The 24,723-nt window shown below is 41.5% G+C and overlaps 1 protein-coding gene across 4 annotated transcripts in view; it reads right to left on the reverse strand.

Moving 5' to 3' along the window:
- The window catches only part of STAG1 (stromal antigen 1), a 173,074-nt gene that overhangs the window by 76,095 nt on the left and 72,256 nt on the right, over nt 1-24,723 (reverse strand). For all 4 annotated transcript variants that reach the window (XM_042024746.1, XM_042024745.1, XM_042024747.1 and 1 more), the window contains exon 6: nt 1,712-1,788. In XM_042024746.1, coding sequence (XP_041880680.1) covers nt 1,712-1,788 — 77 coding nt within the window. The remainder of the gene's footprint in view (nt 1-1,711; nt 1,789-24,723) is intronic.

Genomic DNA, 24,723 nt, shown 5'->3' on the forward strand with positions numbered 1-24,723 from the left:
GGCTATTTTGCACCATGAACACCTCATCTGGCTGAAATGGGAAGAATAAACTTACAATAGTCACTTCATGGATCTTTTATTCTTGAATACCAATAAAAGCGTGATACATTAGTGATACTGACACAATACTGATGGCCCAGTGCATAGAAAACTCAGAGTAAACCAAGTCTTTGTTCACCTGTCAACTCTAGCACAAGAATTATGAGGGAATTCACCTACAAAACACCTGTACTCCTAAGCCAAGCAGCTGAATAGTGCAGCCAACAGATGGCCACGGAATTCCCTGTCCCAAAGTGAACTTTGTGAACAAAGTTATTTCCATCATTTAAGTCCCGCACAAGCATTTCTCCACTCACGAGGAGGAAAATCAATACTTCAATCCCTGCCATAAATGCAAAATTCAGGCCAGCAGCCAGCTGATTCCTGCAGCACTCATGGAAAAATGGGACAATTTGGGATTTCTGGGGTACTGGGGGAGCTATTACACATGAAATGCCAACAGTTTATTCCAGATTTCAAAAGAGTCATTGGGCTGCAGCCTAGGACTAATAATTTTATGCTTTTGTACTAAGGCCCACAAATTCTCTCAGAAATCCATTCAAGTGTTAAGGCAGAAGCCAGAACTGAAACTTTTTTTTAGAATTGTAGAAGTTCTGCAAAGTTTTAGGTAATGAAGAAAGAAAGACTGCGTACCAGTAACTGTAACTCTTTAAGAGATGTTCCTTTTAAGTACATTCATAAGGAAGAGGTTTTTTTCTCCTGTGAGAAAAAACTTTGACAGTTTTTAAAAAGGTTTTTTTGAAAAATACTTTCTTCATCAATAGTGGGACAATCACCCAGCAAAAGGAGCACCCCTATGGCTGTAATCAGGCATTTACTGAAGCATTTTGTTGTTCAAGGCCGTGGACAAGATGGAAATTGTGCAGAAGTACATCCTGAAAAGGAACATTTCTCATATTTATTGTTTTCCTGCTTAACTTTCTGAATCACAGCCTTGGCATTCCATTTAGAACTGGTCAGAGACACGGCTGTCCTACAGAAAATTCCTGCTCCAGCTTTAGTTTTCCTCACTAAACAGAATGAACACTCAGAATATTCAGCTTTTTATACATGAAAAATCAAAGAAAACACAGTTCAAAAATCTCAAAGCTAAAAAGCATTCACCATTAGGAACATGTTTATTTTGACAGAAGATACTCAGTTTGAATTGTAATTTACTTGTTTCAGACAAAATGCTCAGATCTTTTGAAAGAGTATTTCTTTCTGTATCACTGTTCCAAAATGGTAATTTTCATGTCAAGCTCCTATTTGGTTTAAACTGCCATTTAAAATGCACAAAACATTAATTTGCACAGAGAAAACAGAAGAATGCTGCAAAAGCCTGCAATCCTGCCTCATGAATCTGATGTGTCAGGAATCTGGAGCTCTTCCTTGTACTGTGGCACTCCCAAGAGCTGATGTTCAGCACCTAGAACACCACCACCACTCTCAGGGGGATGAGAGTTCTCCAGTTCCTCTTCCTGCCTGCTCTGATGAACCTCTCTTGTCCCTGCTGCCCTGTTACTCTGCATCCAGCAGCTGAAATTGCTGCTTTGCTTGTCAGTGCAGTTTCCCATACTGAAACATTACTTACCCACTGCATTTTCAATTTAAACCAGAAGTATATGGTAATTATTTCATAATGCTTAAAACAACTATTTGTATACTCTACCTCATCAAATTCTTCTGTCATTTTCCTTATGATTTCTGCATTTTGCATGTTCCTGAACATTTCAATTCTTACTGTACCTGTAAGGCAATGAAAGAACAAGAGCAGTGAACACAGCATGTTTCTGCTACACCAAAACATCAATGTTTTTCTGCTGCTAAACAAACAGCTCAGTAATACATATTGGAGTATGCAGAGTGCAACAAGAACAGGAATGCTTTGAACAAGGCAGTCTCTTGAAGAAGTAGGGGAAGAGAAATCATCTGTCCCGTAATGTGCTTTCAAACGAGGAGTCAGTGCCATTTTCCATCCTTTCACTCTTTGCAGCCAAGCAAGTGTAAAACAGCAGTGACAACCACGGACCACTGGTGTCGTGTCTGCAGCTGCCCAGTGCTTTTAATTTTGTGTGCAAAATCAAATGAGCCATCTTTCAGTTCCACAGCCACTCCTGGTGGCTCTGCACTGTCCATGCTGAATGCCCTGGTGACAGACATCCATGTCCTATGCACACTCTGGGAGTTTCACACTGCTCAGCTCAGGACCAGCATGGTTTATTGACTGAGGCACGTTTTCCAAACCCAAGGCTCCCAAGGGCTCAGCCAACACATGAGCCAGCTCAGCACCAGAAGCAGCCACTGTGTATCTGTTATTCCTTCACACAGATTTCCCACTCCCCCTCGTTATCTGAACAGTGGAGTTGATAGGATTAACTTTCCATTGTAAATCAAACAAAGCTACCAACATTGAAAATTGAACAACACAATAGCTATAAATGAAAATTCTTGTGTCTTGATCAAAATTCAATCAGTATACAAATAAAGTATTCTGACATATTATTGCCTCTGCAACTAGACACTACCTAAATAACTAACCATATCACCCAGGGCAACATAAAGACTTTTTTTGTTGCTGCTGCATGGATCTTCTCTTCATCACTTCACAATCTTCTTTTGTTAATGGAGGAAATTCAGAAAAATTAAGCAAACTGCAGCGCTACAAAATCCATCCCACCATCATTAACATTACAAAGAGTAAGTCTCTCAGTTTTTGCAAAAAGTTCAACTGGATTAATGATCCACTGCATGGCTTCAAAATTTCAGACCATAATAGAAGCAGCTTAACAGCTAACAGTACTAGTCCCTCTACAAAGGATAAATAAAGATAATTTAAACATACTAAATATTATGCAAATGTTTTAATTCTGGTATTTTATTCCTTAAAAAAAAGAGCATTAGAAATACATGTATTTCAAAACATGCAAGCACAGTTAGAGCATACCAAGCCTCTGTATGTTGGTACACACGTACAATTTTACTAAGTAAATTAAATATTGATTTATTGAATTGCCTTTGCTTCTTCATGAAATAATATTTGTTATCTATTTCATACTGGGTAATACTGTGAACCTCAGTTCTGACAGTGGCAATTTAAATTTGTGCATGGTAATTTCCATACCATTAATAAACAATTACTAATGCAATATATCAACATAAAACCAGGAACCCAAGAGAATACCACCACGTGACAGTTGAAAATATATTTTCTCAGCTTGGAAATCATCTGTATGTGTAGATATATTTTAATCTTTCCCCCAATCCTGCAAGTTTTGTTTTGGCTAAATGAAGCAGTTTCCCAATATGTCTCGGAACAGTGGACAGGCACTACTGCAAACCCCCTCTGCTGCAGGAATGCCCCTTTCTCTCATGGCATGCTGGCATCTGCTGCTCTTCCCACACCTCTCTGTCAATGAGAAACCTACTGACCCTTGCTATTTTATTGGTTTATAGCCCTGATTCTAATTTTATTCTTACCTATTTATGGCTTCTTCTAATAATCTGCCACAGCCTCAGTTTCTCCGCAGCCATGGCCAGGCTGTTTGCCTTGCAAGAGCAGAACTGGGAGAGCAGCATCTCTCCCTGGGCACTCGAGGGTGTCACTGATCCCTGTGCAGAGGTGTCCCAGGTGAGGCTGGGGAGATCCTCCAACACCTTCCAACAAACAGTGGTGCAGTTCTTTGGGAGGCAGGGGTGTGCACACCATGAGACATACTCCTGCCTTCTCCGAGGGTGGGAGTGGAGAACAGCACTTCCCCACTGTCCTGTCCCATTCCTTGCCCCACTCTTCAGGACCCAGTTTACAGAAGTCATGGAAAGCACAAGGAGTGTTTCTGCTTATCTGGCAGTAGGCAATGGCTCTGGCCTGACTGCTTTTCCTTCCACGACCTCTCCCCCACCCAACCACAGCACAGCCCCATTGTTTTTCCTGGCAAACTCATTTAACACTGTAAGCACGCTATGAAGGCTCTGCTCAGATTTCATGGTGTCACCACAACATTTCAGCATTGCAATGGTCAACATTATTCAAACTCATAGTTTTTATGATTAGTGAAAAGCAAAACTTTCCCATTTTCAGGTGAATCCTTAAAATGTAACAGATTATCTATAAAGTACAATTGAAGGAGTGGAATGCATCCCTGAAGTCTTTACCTTACTCAAGTTGTTTCATGTCCTTTTCTAAGCTGAGTTTTACCTCTGTCATGAAGCTTTCCCTCTGTATTTAGTGAAGAGAACTGAAATTGTCTTAGTCCATTAAAATTTGAGAAACCTATTTTACTTCAGGACTAAGTTCTCAGTTAAAACCCATTCACACACCTTGTGTTTTAAAAAGTCATCTTGCTGACATGTAAGTATATTTCCTTAATAACCAAATTCCAGTTTAACTTTCAGCTAAAACAGGTATCAATTCAATTTGTCAATAATCACAGCACCCAACTCGGCCTTTAACAGTGAAAAAAAAAAAACCCCACACAGAGCACAAAACTTAGCTTCAATAAGAGAAGAGAAAGACTAAAGGGGCCTATACAAAACTGGATGAATACACCTTAAAAACCCCTAAACTGCGTACAAAACCAGATGCAGTATTTCCAGGAGATGTAACACACCATGGACTCAGTGGCCTGAAAACATGTATTTAGAGTGAAAAGAATAACCAGTTTTATTAGTAAGCCCTGTAAAAGCAAAGCAACAATGAAGATCTCCAAGAGCTTTGTAGGATGCATAAGCCCTCGAGTCTGAGCAACAACCAGCTTTTACTACTACCAGGAGTTAAACATGATACCCTTGGGATGGGGGTGGTCCCATGACTGCCTTTCCTGCTCCAGACAGGAGGTACTGGCACTGACCACTGCTGGCAATCAGAGAACACCATCACACCAAGTGTCACGCTCCAGTGGCCTCCTGCACGTGGCAGCTCTGGGATTTCTACAGGAAAGGAAAAGTTGGAGGAGAGAAACAAGTGGTACTCAGCTCCAGCAGCCCACAGTCACTGACACACTGCTGATGACAACAAACTGCTCACTGGTAAATGGACTCCTGGAATCTAAACTGCTGATGGTAATAAATTATATACTATGGAGGATACTACCTATATGGTCAATTTTCATTACTGGGACCTTTATCCACCAAAGCTACACAGACCATTTCATCCCTTCTCTTTTGGACCACCTGCCCACGCTGAGTAAGCTGCAAGAAAAGCAGTGGGGAAATTGCAGCTGAAGACTGAGGTGAATGGATAAGCCCACCTTAAATTCATGGTAACTGATTAGACTGATCTCTAAAACACACCAATTGGAAAAACAGAAGAAAGATTTATAGAGGCACTGAAATGAAGATACAAGAAGATTTGCCCAGGGAAGTTTATGAAAAACACAGTGTGCTCTTCTGCATCAGCTCAAAGTCAGTAGTGGGGACCCCAGCACCAGGAACTAATTGGAACTGCCAAGAGAGGGCAAGTTTATTAAAACATTTGTGAGGGCGGATGGTGATTATGGAACTGCTGGATGGGCAGTATTTAACTCCCTTGATATCAATGTGCAACTCCTACATCTTTTGCCTGACTTATAATTTAGATCATAAGAAATAACCCACTTCCATAATGTCCTTAAGTGCAGCTTTCAATCGTCTGAGAAGTGGTAGTGACAAATTCCATGTGACAGATGATAAAGACTGAAGTCAAACCACCAGGAGCACATGATTTTTCAGTGCTCAGCCTGGGTCAGGGTACTCTGCTGTAGCACTTCCACTGACTATTTCCAGAAGACAGCTGCTTGAATCTACCCAAAAATTACTCAGGCCAGTAGAAAAGTTCATTTTCTGTGGCTTCCTCACAAACACATAAGAAGACTGAAGTAGTTCTTACCTCATTGGAATCAAGAGGTGTTAATCATTAATTTAAATAGAAGCAGTACTGGGGCAGTTGAAGCATATCCAAACAGATGCTGAGACTCCTACATCCCACCAGGGCTCCTGACTTTCTCCTGATTTCTGTCCCTGAAAACTGGAACTCTTTGCTGAGACCAGAGGTCAGGACTTGAGAAAGAAGTCAGCCTAAATATTTGGTTGAATTTCAGCACATGTAGGAATAGAAGACCCTTTTATTGATTTATTCCCCAATTCTTCCTGCTGCATGGACTCAACACTGCCCAACTTCTGCTTCCAATATTCAAAAGACAGAGGCTTCTGATAAGGCACACACCCAATTCATCCCTAGAGCAGCTTTTGCCAGGGAACTCTTACTGAATGAATCTGCAAGAATCCCAGTGGAAGAGTAAGTACAGTCTTGTGCAATTAAAACCTTATCAAACAGAGAATCACAGATAGCTGTTAAAAAGAATTCTAATGGTTCACCTAAGTCTACCCTCCTACAAAACCAAAGATGTGTCTGAATGTGTTCTGTGGAATCTCTTTGCAATGTGAAGGCCTTACACACAGTACAACCATGAAAAGTGCACTCTTGCTGCAGTCCAGTCCTCTGATGGACTTTCTGCTTATCAGTTCTGCTACAAACCAGAAGAGAATTTTGTTACTCTTCATTTTTTACATAACTGATGAATTGCTCTGGTTTTTATCATCATGCTCTTGCAATTCTTGTACCTTTACCTTTAGTCACTTGATTTTTCAAATGTGATGATGATTTTCAGACCATTGCACAGCACATGAATGAAACAAGTAGTTCTCTTGCTTTAATTCCTATTCCTCCTTTGCTTTAGGTTACAGTTGAGTCACAAATAGAAATCTTGGAACAGGACTCCTGGTTTTTTGCCTTGGTTGTGTTTCCCACATGGAAATCTTATATCTATTTTACTCTTCCTCCTTTGAAGACCATTATCATTGTTTTGCTCTTCACTCTGCTCTCACAAAACTAGGACTATTATTATTATTATCATTATCATCATTATTATCATTATTATTATTCTCATTAAATTTCCATCCCAACTATCAGTAGAGAATTACCTCTAGAAAAGATTATTTTCCATTTGTGTCCTTCATTTTCTGTATCAAAAACTTGTCAGCACCACATTGTAAAAATTCACTGGACAATCTTTAATTTGCTCTATTCTACTCCTTGATGGCACCTCACTAGTTTGAGTCCCTTCCTCTCCCAACCTACTGTACATCATGCAACTCTATATACCAAGTATAAACAGCTTTTGTATCTGCCCTTCATGTTTTGATGGCTCATAGGAGATGTCTCCAGCAGAAGCTCCTGGCTTCTCTCCTCTTCTGTCGCCTAGACATTTTCAAGAAAGCTATTCTGGATTTCAGAACAAATGTAAACGTTACACAGGACAAGGATTTAATGGCAAACTCCTTTTCCTGAATTTTCAGACCTTGATTTTGCTAAAAAACCTTCCATGCAAATTTTTGGAACTAAGTGAAGACCAGGAAAGTCATTACAGAGAACTACATTAGCATCACCACCTTTACTGCAAGGTGCTGTTAAAGCTGAGAAAATCTGAAAGGAAATCTTGACTGTGGGATGAGGAAACTTTGGTTGTTAGAGTCCCTTTGCTGTCCCTATGGCCTTTTAGTGCTCTCTGCTCCCAGTGCCTGACTGCCACCTACAGACCCCACTCTGTGCTCATGCCATGCCCACGATGGCATGTACATCCAACAGACACTGGCACTGGCAGAGAACAGGACATTCCAAGGGACCACAACTAAAGCATGCTCACTTTTACCTCCTTCATGCCCAGAAATCCATTGCTATTCTGGTTTATGTAACTTAGATATAAAGAAGGAAACACTTTGTTCCTATTGTCATTCAGAAACCAGCTTAACTGTTTCTGCAGGCCTTTCACACCAAATTCAGCCTAGAAGAAGACATCTTGTCCAGTATGGAAATCTCAATATAATCCCTTAGAGTTTACAAAAAACTTTAGTTAGGGACCAGGCCTAGCCAGAGTGAGTTTATGAAAGGCAGGCCCTGCTTGACCGACCTGACCTCCTTCTATGACCTCCTTACTGGATGAGGGAAAGACTGTGGAGGTGTCTCCCTGGACTTCAGCAAAGCCTCTGACCATTTCCCACAGCCTTCTCCTAGAGAAACTGGCCATTCATGGCTTGGATGGGCAGAGTTTTCACAGGGTAAAAAACTGGCTGGATGGTGGGCCCAGGGAGCAATGGGGAATGGAGCAACACCCAGGTGGTGGTCAGTCACCAGGGTGTCCCCAGGGCCCAGTGCTGGGGCCAGTCCTGTTTTGTATCTTTAGCCACGATCTGGATGAGGGGAAGGAGGGCACCCTCAGTAAGAAGGTGCAGGGAACACTTTCTCACCCTCTGCCTAAAGGGAGCTGCTGGGCAGCTGGGGGTCGGTCACTTCTCTCAAGTAACAAGCAACAGGACAAGAGGAAATGACCTCAAGTTGTGCCAGAGGAAGGTTAGGTTGGATACTGGGGACAATTTCTTCACCAGAAGGGTTGTCCAGCCCTGGCACAGGCTGACGAGGGCAGTGGTGGAGCCCCCATCACTGCAAGGATTTAAAAGCCATGGGATGTGGCACTTGGGGACCGGGGTCAGTGATGGCCTTGGCAGCACTGGGGAAGGGTTGAACTGGATAGTGTCACTTTTCCAATCGAAACAATTCCGTGAGTCTGTGCTTAAAACAATCAGTAATGTTAATACTGCCAATATCTATAAGGAGCATCATTAAAGGTTACCAGTAAATCTGGTGTAGGAACCCAGAGTGCTGAGAATATTTCTCTGCCTGTTTTTAAGGGTTCTGACCCCCCTGAACAACACTGTTTTAGCTTCAAACCTTGGAAAAAATTACCAACAGTCAGACAGCAACTAGAAAATACAGTGGTGTGAATTAGGTGATAGACTGCTATGTAAGAGTGTCACAGGGTGAAAAATTTAAGAGGTTTTAGGCTTCTCTTTGTAGTAAATAGATAAGAGTAAAAAATATCAAAATGGAGGATTGTTGTTGTTCTCTAAACCTTCTTCTCTTTCTTCTACCACTCTATATTCTGCAGTAAAAGTGGTTTGGAATGACTGGATAGAAAATTCCGCAGTTCCTAGTCGTGTTACTGAATAATTGGTAGGAAAGTGAAAATAATATACGTTTTTAGTAACTATTGGTTAAAATATCTTTAAAAGGCCGTGTAAATCTTGATAATTAGACTTCACTCCTGCTTTCAGGGCTCTATGTTGTACCTGGGTCACGCTGGTGGCTCAGTTCCTCTGATAAGACTTAATAAACAACTATCCGGCAGCATTGAAACTCAAGGAAAAGTCTTGGTTTATCTTTGAAACTCCTTGCAAGGACTTTTAGAAAATTCTTTCCCATCAGGAGGGATTTGGTTTATGGCACAGTTCAGTGTCAGTCTGGGATGATTTATTCATTTTTTTTTACTAACACAGGGGTCACTGTACAAAACAGTAGAATTTAATATCAAATCCTTGCTATTTCTGATACTCAAACTCAATGATAATTGTTTCATTTTAGCAGCAGTTCTGAATTACACTTTTAAATTCAAAGTTCTGAATGAGATTAAGGAGTTGATAACTTTATCTACATTAACTAGCATTTCATTTGAAATGAACTGCTAATCTCTTTTAAAATCCAAGATGTTATTTGATCCAAAGATAACAGTGATGGCACTGACTCCCTCATTACAAGTATGGGGAGAAATACATTGGAGATAATCAGAGATTTTTACATAGAAGAGAATTACATATGTCACTGACAATCCAGTTATTTCCCCTTGCTGAAAAGAAAAAAGTACATATTCTCATAGTATAAAGAGATAGAAACTTCATCTCTAAAGAAAAGAGATCCTATGAAATTCTGAAACTGCAATTATGTGTGAGAATTTGCTAGTTGCTTAAACCATGTTGAGTGTCAGAAGAATAAGAAAGGGAAAAAATAAAGAATTCAGGAGTGACCCAAAGAACTACACACATTAAATGTGATTGCTGTGTCAGACTGGGAGGTGTACTACAGACCTGGTGTGTCTGTTCAAGGGTTGATGCTATTTCTGTCAAGTAATGCTTCACAATCCCCCTGGAGCTCCAGCTAAAAGTCAGACATTTATGCAACACAGAGATATTTTCAAAATCCTACAATGATCTCCCTCATTTTCTTAAAGGAGTTGATATGCAATAATCATATCCAAGAAAAGTTTTCAGATTAAAACCAGGAAAACAAAGGTAGCAAAACCAGTCAGTTTCCAGAACAGAATGAACCTACCAATAGATCTTTCTATGTAAAGATGTTGATAAAATATGTTCCATAGCAGATATAAATGCTTTGAAAGAAAGGATAATAAAGGAGCAGATAGTTTGCTGGTGACACAATTACTCAGAACAGCTAGAATGACAGCTGCCAGCCAACACTGCCAAAGGATGTCATAGGAAACTGGTAAAATGCTCCTCAGCAAGAAAGCACGCTCAGTCCCCAAACTGCCAGCAGAAAAAGAAGTAGGCCTATGTAACCTAGTGCATCCAAAACAGTACACTTCATGTGCTCAAGGCTCAGAATTTTGATAAAGGAAACTCCCTTGCTCGGGGTTTAAGGCAGGTAAGGCTGGTTTGAGATGGCCCTAGAGCATTTGCACTTGCCAAGTGTAAGCTGCTTTGCATCCTCATGGAGACGATTTGCATGAAGCCACATAATTACTAACCAAAGATACTAAACTTGCAATCTAGCATTTTGACTGAATTATTTCAGAACATAGATCTTTCCATGCTTTGATGACTTAAAGTAGCAATTCTCACACGGCACCCACCTTTTTGTCAGGTAACTTTGAACAGCAGTCAGAGACATGAACATGAGTGAAAAGCTGAGGAGCCTTTGCTGCCCCAAAGGCAGCAGTTTGTTCCTGCAATGTCTTACACCTTTTGCTCTTGGATGCCCTCAGCTCCACAGTTGCCCCACAGCCACATCCTGCCCTGCACTAACCCAGGTCACTGTGGCTGAATGAGGCATCTGTGGCCACAGAAGACACTCACACTTGAGGAGAGAGGGAAAAGAACACACCCAAGAAATGCTCCTCTGAAACTTCCCACCTGTTCCCCCAGGGCGGGTTCCAAGGTTCATTTCTGTGAGCACTGCTCACGCTGTGCCTCCTGCACGTGTTGTAAGCAGATGTTTGTTAAGAACGTTCCTGGTGGATGTGGTGAAACAAATTAACCTCGGGACTCCTGTACTCAGCAATCAGCACCGGGTGTTAGGCAGAATGCAAGCACAAGGCAGCATCACACAAATCTCACATTTGGCAGTAGTTCAGGGTTTACCTGGGCTGTGGAGTGTTAAGGCACTCTGTGACTATGGGATTTAACAGCTGCTAGTGGATCCATCATCTCTTAATTCATTTGTACTTTCCATCTCCACAGAACTCGGCATCAATACAGCCTGAAGTTTAGCCCCACGTGCCTTCAGAAGGTACCTCCTCCCCTTCTATTTCTAAAACTGCTGCCTATCATTTTATTTGATAAACCAGGATCTTTTTGCAAATTGGATATAAAGTGTCCCAATAAATTTTACAAAACCAGGTCATTGAACAGAAGCCAATGAGGTCATTGGAGAACAGTGTGAACCACAATACCCTGTTAATCTCAGCATGAAAAACTATTCCTCTATTTGCCATTCTTTTCCCCATTGCTTGGGTTTTTCTCTCTAAATTTGTGTATCCTTTAGGAAGTGGAATGGTCAGAACTACATTCAATGCTCAAAGTGCAGGTGCAATGTAAGTTTGAGAGAGATTTTTTGTGTCTAATATATGTACATATAAATTTGCCCTTTATTTCTAATTCTTAACTTTGCCTCTCAGAGCGCTGCCAAGCACAGAAGTTGTATTTTCAGATTACTGACAATGACAGCAGGCTCCAAGAGCAGAATGTAACTACAGCTTACCAGCACGTGTGTGGAAGCAGCCTTCAGCTGCCTCCTGTCAGAAGTGACTCAAATCCAGCAATATAAACAGAGGTAGTGTGGAGGCTGAGCTCCAAGTTAAGTGTAAGATACAACAATGTAAATATTTGCACTAGGTCCATTTAGGTCTATCTCCTCTTTCTGAGTGCCTTTCTCACAGGCTCTTTTCACATCTGCTCTCCCCCCTCACCTGCCCTGTGAGCAGGCCCCCACCAAAGCTTCCCTCTGAAACAAGGGGCCCAGTGTGGGCACAAGTTCTTCCCTCCTGCCAGAGGAACCTGTATGCCTAAACACCTGATCTGAGGGGACAAAGACAGCGTTGCCAGGCCCTTCTCAGTGGGGTCAGGTGACAGGACAAGAGCGTGACAACACAAACATGAGCACACTCGTGCTGTGTAGGCATTTCTGTAGCCACCAACGGAGAGGAAACACTATTGCCATTGCTAACAAGAGGCATCCTACCTGTGCCCTGCTCCTGGGCTCTTGGGGAGTTCTCCACTGCTCACAAGTACCTGCTGAATGAGCTGAGGCTTGGCACCAGGTGTCTCTTGTTACAACACAAGCTCAGGTGTGGGATAATGTACTAACAAAGGCCTTGAAAACATCCAATCTGTCTGATAAACTCATTTCAACTGAGAGCAATTGCTTTGTACCACTACTGTACTTTCTACAATAAACCCCAGAGCAGTTTTTAAAACACTGAGTACTTTTTGAAGGAAAAATAATGGATTTCTGTTCCACCATACTGGAATAGGCTTCGTATTTTATCGACTCTTTATTATGCATTCTTCTGGATAGCTGAAAGGTTTAATCCACCAATTTTAAAAGCAGTAAGTACATAACTACTATTTTAACACAGATTATTTATCCCTGTTCTATTTCCTATGATTTTTACCAAATGCTGTCCACAGAAGGACAAACTCACAGCTTCTTACCTCCCTTAGAAGTCTAGAACTGTAGAATAATTTCAGGTGGCAGGATTCCTGACTGTCAGCTCGTCCAAAACCTTCCCAAAACAGAGATCCCAGCTAGATCAGGTAAGTCTGAGTATGTTCTAGGACAGTGAACCCACACTGGGTTCACCCACAAAGGGAGCCCTTCTGCCTCCAGTGCCTGACCACCTCATAGCAGAAATGTTTTCCATTCTGTCAAACTAGAATTTCCCACATTTCTACTTCTCTCTGTTACCTGCCATAGAACTGACTGCATGAGGAGTCTGCAGTCCCCTTCTCTCTAGTCCTCCAACAATTGAAGCAAGCAGCAAGATCTTCCTTTGGCCTTTTTGGGACTGAGCAATGCTGCTGCCCAGTTTCTCCTTGCTCAGGAGAGTGAGCACTCCCCAGAAAGCCCCCTGGAAATCCAGGCTGACTCTCTTAACCACATTGCACTTACCCACATTTCAAGCTTCAAAAAACTTCAAGCTCACTTTCACAGAAACCAAGGACATTCACTTCAGTGTCCACCCCTCCTTCCACTTTCTATGGATGTGCCTGTCCCACCTGCAGGTTCCCAGAGCTCAGCAGTGACCCACATACATACTGTCAGCATTGCAACACACCTTCACATGTTTTTGCTAAAAGGTATTTTCTGTATCAGAGAAACAAACCTCTTGTTACTCAGTGTTAACATCTCTCCAGCACATAAAACAAAATGCCATAAAACATGGTACCTCAACTTTCCAGAAAGTCAGGAGGTAAAAGAGTCACAGGAGGATTAGACAGCCATGGTCTATCCTCTTTCCCTCAGTCTTTCTGCTTTCCCTGATGGAGTTTTGATCCTTTCCTCAGACATCTGTTACTCTTATTTCTACCTGTATTTCTCAGTAGTAGTAAAGTAGGGAAGATGAAAGGCAAGTCCTAAAAAATACAAAATGAGAAGTAATTATCTAGTGATTTTCAGTTGATGTGACAGGCTCTAGAGCCCACAAAACATAGTATCTAATAAGAAAACCAAGAGGGGAAAAAAGAGAGAAACAAGAAGCCAGACTTTTTTGTGCCACACCTGGGAGTTACCAAAGATCTGACAGAGCTCAGCAGGCCAAAAGCAAGTCCCTTGCAGCAGCTGATGGACCATCATACTCTGCTCCTTGCTCACCTGCCTCTTGTCCCTTGGGAGAACTGCCCTTTCTTCATTTTCCTCAAGGAAGATGCTGTTAACCTGCATGGGAGCTTCCCAGACACAGCTCTGAAGAAATACCCTCAGTTCAGGGCCTCTGCATTTTCCTGTAACTGTTTGCTGCTCCAGCACATGGAAGGGAAGGATCAGGACTACAGGGGTGTCTGCATTTAACATCTATTCAGTGCTGAACCTTATTAACACCAAAGAGACTGCTGAGCTCCAGGTTTCCCAGAGCCAATCCTTACTTTTCAGTTTTCAACAGCACCATCTGGAGAGCCACCAGGCCAGGGCTGACCAGTATCCTCCCATATCCTTCATTTGATGGAAAAAAGCCAACACATTAAACAACAGTAAAGCAGAGGCTTTGTAAGCACCACAGAGCTGCTGCAGAATGGTGAAGAACTTTATCTGTCAATGTGAGGAAAGCTGGTGTGCACCAAAAAGTGAGACTGAAGATACAGAAACATCATGGATTTCCCTCATTAAGTGAAAGCCACCATCTATCTGCAACATTTCTGTGCTTTTTTTATTAGCCTGAAAGAAGGAAATGAGACTTGGCTACACTTCTGTCTGTAACTGTGCTGCTTAATAAATTCTAATCTTTTTGTTTAACCATACCATACTGGTCTTGGATATGAAGTGTCCCAATAAATTTTACAAAAGCAGGTCATTGAACAGAAGCCAGTGAGGTCACTGGGGAACAGTGTGAACCACAACCCCAATCTCTGTTAATCTCAGCCTCCCACTGAGCTGAAGACAGACAGGACACACTGGGAATGCTGCTGTTTCCTCAAGAGCAGCTTCACCTGCAGCACAACCACCTCCTGCCCGGCAGCGTGCGTCCCAATCTTTTTTGGAGTTACACAGCATCCAGAATATTGTCTCTCATACGGCTTACCCTGCACTTCATGAGCACATTCACCTGCTTTTGTATGATTTGGGAAAGTTGAATACAGATACATTAGAAATCCCTCTTCATTAGTTCTGCTTCTCATGAAATCACCTATTTAGAGTATATTACAGACCAAAGCATTTACTGACAATGACCTGTGAAAAGACAATGAAAAAATTAGCTGACCTGGCACAAAGCAATGCCTTTAGCTTTTCCTCTCATTTAAAAGTATGCAAGATGAGAGGAATTCTCTTCTTTCACATAATTATTTCTTCCTGCTTTTCTAGGGAAAAAACCATTTTCTCTTAGCTGTTAGCCCATTCCAAAGCCCCTATTTACCTTCTGACTATCTGAACACATGTATGGAGCTTTTTCCTGTAATGAAACACAAAGAATTTGAGAAATCACATGCAAAACCCCCTTATCTTTGTGCTTAGCAATTAAAGCAGAAATTAAGAAGTGCTAAACTTCAGATGCTGTGTGTAACCTTGATTTAGTCTCTCTGTATGTCAGCTTTGGTGAGTCACCAACCTCCCAAGGCTGTCTGCTGCTCTGTGTGGCTTCATTAGCACAGACACCAGAACAATCTGGGGAGGGATCAGGAGCTGTGGAGGTGACATTGTTGTCTGACATGTGCAGCTCTGCAGCAGCCAATGAACCCTGGAAGAAGCACAGGAAGGGGGGGTTCTTACAGGAGGGTTGATAAGGATGCTGCAGACTGCTTTTGCTTTTATTCCAGAGGTTCCTGCAGGAGTCTGGACAATTTAAATTATCTCCAAGGTGGTCCCTAACTGCATATTCCCCATTTTCCAGGTATCCCTCAACAGTCTCATGGAGGAATGTACACAAGACCAGCACACAAACAATTGTAACTCCAGGTACCCTGAGTGTGACACCACTCTTTGGGTATGTAAAACCCTAAATATAAGAACAAAGGGCAAAGCAGGAAAAGGCCCTTCCTTACCAGAGAACATAAGGAAGAGGGCTTAGGCTGCAGTCCAGCTTTTTCCTCATTGCAAATATGTATCTATCAGACAAAATCAAGGACTTCATGTTTCCATTCCATGAACTTTAAGAAGTCTAGGTACTCTGAGCTTAGTCTTTAAGCAATTTGAGGAGGAGTAGGAAACTAGTAACAGCAATGGTTTAAACATGTCACATGCTATCTGAAAAACCTCCCCTCTGGCAGTGGCACAGATTCTCTATCTGCTGCCTCTAAAGCTTTTGATATCAATGACTCTGTGCCTGGATTGGCCATTTCCAGACCAGAGACAAGATCTTTACTTAAAAGGGATTTACAAAGATAACACCCTGTACAAGACACCCTGTAGAACAAACGCCCTTAAGGAAAACTTTCGTTTTTACAATTTTGATTGGAACTTGGCCACTACGGAAAAATAAGAGGAAGCATCATATCAGAAGTGAAGTTAAAACAACACAATGAATAGTTGCTCAACATGTTTTGGCATAGGTAAGAGAATGAGAGAGCACATATTAGAGCCAAAATCCATAAAAGTCTGGATATGCTTCTAAAAATACAATGCAAGAGGGAACTGTCACCTCAGAATTGAGAAAAGACAAACTGCTGGAACACACACAGATCACAGCAAGTGTTGACAGGACAAATATAAATGGGAATGTAGAAAAAGGAGCAGAAAACTAGGAAAGCTCAACATACAATGTGTTTCTCAACAGTCGGTGTGTAAGATTCACTAAGAAGTATTTGAGAGCAAAATATAAAAAAGATTCACCTGTATAAACTTAATAATACTAGAAACCCAAAACTTCACAGAAGTAATAAAGCAGCAGGCCCTGAAAAGAGTGCTGAAAGACAAATAGTAATAAATCACAGATGAAATACAAGAGGGAATGAAAAGTCTGAGTATATTAATTAACATAAAGATAGTGGACTCAAGGGGGAAAATTAATCAAGTGCTGCTAAGGAAAAAGGAAAGAAGAAAAACACAGAGGAACATTGCAAGGAAAGCATATTCAATCAGAAAAATGCCTTAAATCCTTAGTTATAAATCCTCTTACATTGCTTTGCATCCTCTACCTTACAAATTTAACTACCAGAATTAGTTGAAATGGTGTACTTTGTGCAAATTAAAAATGGCTGTGTAAACACACCATGTATTATCATACAATTCCTGGCAGACACACAAATGCAAGGCACAGAATAAAGCAGCCAGCTGACTCAGAGAATGGTTTGGGTTGAAGGGACCCCAAAGCTCATCTCGTTCCTAGCCCCTGCCATGGATGGGAGCACCTTCCACCAGACCAGGTTAACCAGCCCTGGAACTCCTCTGGTTGTGTCTTACAGCTTGGTGGAAAAAATCTTGGAAGTGGCAAAACGCTGAGCAATACTGTAAAATAAAGTATTTTAACAGAACCTTCACCTAGTGTTTTATTTTGGAAAGGGCATTTCGTTTTGTCAGTATTTTGTAACAAACAGTATTTTTCCCCCCAGCTTTCAGCACTTTCAGCAAATTTTTCTTTTAGGACTTCTCAGTGCTCCCTCTCCTCCACTCTCAGTTTAAGATGTCTGGAAGCCTTAATATCAGGGTGTCTTTCCTTTAACATACTCACATATTTAAGTTTAACCAGAATGCTGAGTTTTCTGTACAGTGCCCAATTTTTTGGGCATAATTACATTCTCATTCTTGTCAACACAGACTCTTACCTACTAATTGCTTTCTCATCCTTCCCCCATGAAATTGTCCTTGAAGTCCACAGCATAAACACCGAGGGGTGTTACACTATGGATCAACTGCTTGATGAGAACATTAAAAAATGGAGTTACATTGTAATTTCTGGCCCTGTTCAGTGGTATATTCTGGCTCCATCATTCTGCAGCAGCTTAAAGCAGTTCCCAATGTGTTCATCAGGTGAAAAGAGAAAACTGCTCTTTTGGCTGTTGAAGCAAAGCAAAACCACTGGGATGCACGCCTGCCTCTCTCTTCTCCTGCTTCCTAAGCTCCTCTGTGCAGATGTGTCCTCAAAGAACACATTCCTTTCTTGCAGTTTTCAGAATCCATGATTTCTTCCTTTCCCCTTATTCTCTGCTGCATTTAAAGGTGCAAGTTTACCTTTCCATCCTTCATTCCACTGTTACAGATTTTTCAGTTTCCCCTTCTTGCAACTTCTCCTTGTAGTTTCCCTACAAATGAGACTTCATACATGTAATTAATTTTTATAGGTCTCTATGGAGAGACCTTGTAGCACCTTCCAGGGCCTAAAGGAGCTCCAGGAGAGCCAGAGAGAGTCTTGGGACAAAGGCCTGGAGTGACATGACAATGAGGAATAGCCAGAGGGCAGGGATGGATGGGATCTTGGGAAGGAATTGTTCCCTGGGAGGGTGGGCAGGCCCTGGCACAGGGTGCCCAGAGCAGCTGGGGCTGCCCCTGGATCCCTGGCAGTGCCCAAGGCCAGGCTGGACACTGGGGCTTGGAGCAGCCTGGGACAGTGGAAGGTGTCCCTGCCCATGGCAGGGGGTGGCATGAGATGGGCTTTAAGGTCCCTTCCAACCCAAACCATCCTGGGATTCTGTGACATTTAGTACTTGGTTGCTGTTATTACAGGCTGCCAAGAGCAAGAAAGAAATGCAGGGATACACTGCCCATTTTCACAGGCCCTGCCACCTTAAACTGTTTGCATGAGATCAAAGTCCGCAACTCCCTAAGGGTTAAATGCATTTTTCATCACAGTGTGATGTCTCTCCCTGTTTCCAGTCAGAAGGAACTGCAAGCTTTGCTCAGCACAGGCAGAAGGGAGCACTTCCCAGGCTGAGGCTGCTCACCTTCCCCAAGAGCAGCCCGTTCTTCCCAAGGAAGTACCCAGCTCAGAGCTCTATAAAGTGATTTTTACACACAGCACACAACTGAAGGATAATCCTGCTGTTACAGGCTACCATGGAAACCAGAGGAAAAAAAAGGGCTGAGTATTAAAATTTGAGAGTGAGAACATCCATCACTGCTATTAGACAAACTGGATTGCAAATGCTTCTATTAATGGGTCTGGGCTGGAACCTTTCCTGTTTGCCACTTTCTCTTCTAAGTGCTACAAGTGGAGCTGAACACAGGACACAGAAAATATTCAAAAATCTTTACAGCTCAAGTGTACTCACACACCACAAAAAAGAAAAAAAAGAAGTATCTGTTTGACAGAAGGGTAGGAAATTCCAAACGCAAACATCAAAAATTAATCCATGGGCTTAGTTAGAAGTTGACAACAAATACATTCAAGAGTGAAACATCAGAATAAGCTGTTTCTGCATATGACACCAGTAAGGCAAATTTCTGCATCTCTGCATCAACAACAAACCTGCACTATTTTGATTCCAGCCCCACAAGCCTGGCATCTTCAGGGGAAAAAAGAAAAAAAAAAAAAAAGTGAAAAAGACAAAAAAATTACATTAATTTACAAATCTTAACAAGAAAGAGTAGATCAGCCTGGCTTTCTGCACTATCATCACTGAGATTAAACCCTTTGTAAGTCAGATAAAGAATTCATGGCAGTTTGAATCGCCTTTGTTTATCAGGATTTAAGATTCAATCTGGTACTGAAATACCCACAAATGGTACCAGGAACTGACTGACAGATGTTTTCTTCTGTACATTAGTGGAAAGGTTTACATCTTCTGGAAGCATGTTCAGTGGTGACTGATTGAAAAGACAATTCAACCTGTTGCAATGGTTGGAAAATTACAAATCAAAGTGCTGCCAACTCAAACTCAACCTTCTCACTATTCTGAGCAAAAAGAATACTGTCACTGGCCACTTACACAATTTACCAAATTATAAAACAAGATATGAAAACAAATTGATTCCTTTCCTCTGAACCCAAAAAGAATGTGGTCTGCTGAGATTCTACTGATGGTGCCATGCCAGGATGCAATGATGATGTCTAGACAGGCACAACAGTTGAGTGTATTTTCTTCTCTCTTTAAATGCAAATATGTCGGTGCATGTGACTCTCTGATTTGAACTGGTGGATGAAAAACTGCCTGTGACCCAGCAGTTTGTGCTCCCAGCCCACAGAGCCCCTGTCCCGGGCTCATCCCACAGCATGGGCAGCAGGCGAGGGAGGGGATTCTCCTCCTCTGCTCAGGTGAGGCCCCACCTGCCGAGCTGCCTCCAGCCCTGGGGCTCCCAACACAAACAGAGCTGGAGCTGCTGGAGAGAGTCCAGAGGAGGCCATGGAGCTGCTCCAGGGCTGGAGCCCCTCAGCTCTGGAGCCAGGCTGGCAGAGCTGGGGGTGCTCTCCTGGAGAAGAGAAGGATCCAGGGAGAGCTCAGAGCCCCTTCCAGTGCCTAAAGGGGCTCCAGGGGAGCTGGAGAGGGACTGGGGACAAAGGATGAGGGACAGGACAAGGGGCAGTGACTTCCCACTGTCAGAGGGCAGGTTTAGGTTAGATATTAGAAGAAATTGTTCCCTGTGAGGGTGGGGAGGCCCTGGCACAGGGTGCCCAGAGAAGCTGTGGCTGCCCCTGGATCCCTGGCAGTGTCCAAGGCCAGGCTGGACAGGGCTTGGAGCAACCTGGGATAGTGGAAGGTGTCCCTGCCCATGGCAGGGGGTGGCATGAGATGAGCTTTAAGGTCCCTTCCCCCCCCAACCCATTTTACAGCTCTATGAACTGCAAAAATCACTTGAGATTTTTGTTTTGTTAGGCCACAGCTTTAGAATGCAGATCAGAAGTAAACTGTCTTCAAAGGTTCTAAAGACAGAATTTTAATGATATCCACTATGTGTCCTAATGATGGGGAACAAGAAGCAAGAATCTACATCTGGTTCTAAACAGTAAGTAAAACTGAGACACATAAAATACAAAATTCTTGTTACAAGACATGGAGTTAAGAGTAAAAAGATCACTGGGCAGCTGGACTGTACTAGTAACTGCTGCCATTTCCATTCACCAATAGTTTCACACTCCAAAAGTGACACAGGTGCCAATATCAGAGAGGCCAACTCACAGCTGCAGTCAGGATGGTGTGGGATTCCATGCCTTTTCTGGTTGTCAAACAAATCTCAAAGGAGTACTTTGAGGACTCTGGCTGAGCTCCCTTCAAACATATCACGTGAGCAATATCCCTGGAACCAAAGGAGCTCCCTACAAATACACTGTGGCACACACAGCTGTGTCCATGGGAAACACATATGCTCTACTTGGTGAGATTCTCTGCTTCTTTTGGTTCAAAACTTTGGAAAGAAAAACAGGGACTCTTGGTAAGTCCAGCTCTAATTGTGAGAAAGTACTTCTGGTTTTATGGAGATCTGTGGAAATAGACTCAGCTGGTGTCTTAAATTTTACATTTTTCAGTTTCTCCACCACAAGGAAAAAACTAGCAGTTTACAAGGGAGGCTGTGAGAACACAGGAATAACAGCAATACTTTGTTAACCTTAAAAGATGTTGTTTTCTTGAAATACATCTGCCTCCTCTTCATCAATGAAAAAAAAGTCACTTTGAATGGCTAATTAAAGTGACTTGAAGAATTAAGATGGAAATCAAAGTGAGGCAAAGAAGGTTTGAACCAACAGTACAGAAAATTGCCATTATTTATGTCACCACAAATTGAAATTCCACTATATCTATATCTATGTGACTAATATATACAGTTTGTTTTCACTCTCATAAATTGCTAAAAGTACTTCTAGGCTCTTTTTCCAAAGTCACATGAAATTTTAAGTTATCCAGAACATTTATTTCAATAATGATGAAATAAACAAAGAGTAGAGATTGTGGTAAATCTGACAAACGACATTAAAGGTTTTTCAAAAAATGATGTAATGACTTTGTAGAAGCCAATTCCCACAAGAGATGGTGCCTATTAAAGGCCAGTGACTGCTCCTGAGGGAAAAGGCTCTCATCAGCCCAAGGTGCTTTAGGCTTCATCCCTTTACACCCAGGGCCAATGCTACAGGTAGGGAGGGCCAACACCAGGAGTCCAAAGCTGAAATTTAAGCTACTGGTGTTACCAGAAAGAAATGCAAAACTCTACACCTGTGTCTGAGCTGATGACAGTCACCCAAGAACTGGGCTTAGCTCTGCTGGGCTTATCAGTCCTTCAACAAGGGGACAGAGGCTGCTGGCCAGGGGACTCCTGGCTGCTCCTGCACGGTTTGGGAGCACTTCTGTACAACTTTTGTACCCCTTCCTACCCTTCCAGGCACCCAGAAACATTCCACCACGCTTCCTGCTCCACGCAAATAAGGAAAAGACAAGGGAAGGGCTATTTACACCATTCTGCCCTGTAATGAGTTTGACTCCAGCAGTGGCAGAAAATGCTGTAACTTCCAGTTAAAAAGACATGACCAATTGTAGGGCTCAGCTGGTCATAGTTCAGGTTAAAGACAACTGAGGCAATCTGATCAGACTGATATAAATAAGGAAAGAAGCAGGCAGTGGTGGAATGTGAGCAGGACTGGATCTGCTTCAGAGTCCACATCTTCCAATTTGGCTCTTCTTTGAAACCCAAGCTTTTTTTTTTTTCTCTATCCAGCTACTACTGAATGCCTGCAGATTAAGAGAATATTGGATTTGGTTTAACCACTTTCTTTGTGCCAGAGAATACCACTTTTTCATTAGGATACAGATCCTTTTAATCATCCCCATCTCCTTCTCTTCAGAAATAATTACTGCAGTGTATCAGCACTGCACTTAATCAAATAAGTCTATGGCTTCATTAATGCAAAGGAGAGAGAACCATAATCACAGTGTTTGCTGAGAGAAATGTCATTTTTGCAATTTAATTCCTACCCTTGGTCTGCAAAAAGTCTGACTAAACCTTCAGCAGAATTTGCATCTTTGAAAGACCAGAGACATGAGTACTTTTCCAATTTGTAATCCAGTCAGAAAAGATCTAAGATCTAGCGGTGTTCAGTTGCTTTTCATAATTAGTTCTTGTCTTCACAGGAAGCACCTGTCATCTACAATAAATCCAGCAATGTATCTCACACACAGCTAGCAAACTCATATACTGACATCATTTGTTCACGAGTCTTAGAGTAATACTGTCAAAAATAAATGAGACTAAGGCTTTTGCTCCTCTGCTTAGTACAGAGGGTGTTCCTCCTGTGATGAATTTGCATAATACAGAAAAAAAACATAAATAAAGAGGAAATGGCCCAGATCTGGCTATGGCAGCAACTATTTGGAATCATTAACACTGAGAGATATTTACTGCTCTTCTCTTGAAAAGCTGTAGCATTAAAGCACAGTCTGAGAGACTCCTCAAGTTTTATCTCTGTAGTCATGTGAATAGTGCTATTTTCCAGATCAATATAGATGTAATTAAATTAATATAGTGGAAAACAGGCAGTAGTATTTGAACTCCTTGCACAATTTATCTCCAATGAGCAGTGCCAAAAGTCATTTTACAAGCTCTGAGTTTACTTAGTAGTGCACAGGGGCAGAACACAGACTTTGTCCAAGCTTACAAGGAGTGCTTTCATTTTCAGCAGAGATTTGAACCTACACAGAACTAGCAGTGCAGAATTCATTTCAAAGCTAATTTGTCTTTCATTACATTATACATTTGATCTAAAATACTCTAGTACCACAAGTTCTGTCAATTAATTAAATCAATTTATTTTAAGTATCTGAAAGTTTATATTAATTCATACCCATAAATTAGTTACTAGCTGATTTTAAGCCAGCTCCCTTTTTGGTCTGCTGTCATACATGCAAGGTGAATAGTTCAATATATTCATGTAGCAAGTAATAAAGAAAAATATGTTTGGTTTGAATTAGTGTTGCTCCTGTTACCAGTTCATAGAGGGAAACCTTGGACTGCAGTCAGAACTCAGCACAGCAGGTATTTCAGATTTTCAAACCACAAACCAGTGTGCCCTTCCTTCATGTCTCCTGCACTGAAAGTAAATTCCTATGGCTTTTCCCCACTCCTTTCTGAAAGTAGCAGGATACATCTTTTGGGAGAGAGCTGCCATTAGTTCACAAGTGACTACAAAATGTGTTGCACTACTTCAATGCTTTTTTTACACTTTCAGATGGGATTTTTTTTTTTAATTTTTCAACACTTCTCATCCCCAGAAGAGTTAGTAACGTGCAAAGTTTAAAAGAATTGTTAAAAAAATTGTAAATACTTTTCTCATAGCCAAAGAATCTTTGAAGAACTAAAGAAGAGGAAAAAGAAACAGCAAGGAAGAAAGAGTACCTGAGATGACAAGTACAAATACATTCAGCAGCAAACAGGAAGAAACAGTGAAAACCTTTTTGATTTAAAACTATACACACAACAAAACCAAAGCTTTAATTTCCAGAATGTCAACAGATATTAACTATTTGTACCTCTTCACAAAAAATTGATTTTGATGTAACCATATTAATCGTCAAGTGTCTGATACAAGTTTTTTAACCCTACCTATCTTTATTTAAAGAACTGATGAAACATTTAATGTATGCCGGGTAATCTGATTTACCTTCTACCCCAGCCATTTGCATCTTATTTTCAGTTTGAATTTTATAAGCTTTCACTTCAAGATAAACACACTGTAAAAATTACCTCAAGGCTCAAAAACAAGAAGTACAAAGTTCAGCTCTTGTTTATCTACACCACACATGAAATTAAGTCATTTCCATCCTACAGTCTTATCTTCCCATTTTTGAATGTGGTTAACAGCATGTTTTTTAACTGCTTTATAGTTATTGGGGTGCATTTATTTCTGTATACTATGCATACAAAATATTTTAGAAATCCTTGACATTGCTATGACTTAAATCCTACACAAGTAAGTAACACTTTTTCAAAATGTGCATTAGTTCTCTCTTTGCAAC

The sequence above is a fragment of the Corvus kubaryi genome, unplaced genomic scaffold, assembly GCF_017639235.1.
Source record: "Corvus kubaryi isolate FWS band 111438036 unplaced genomic scaffold, C.kubaryi_AGA036_p1.0 37264, whole genome shotgun sequence".
Classification (NCBI taxonomy): Eukaryota; Metazoa; Chordata; class Aves; order Passeriformes; family Corvidae; genus Corvus; species Corvus kubaryi.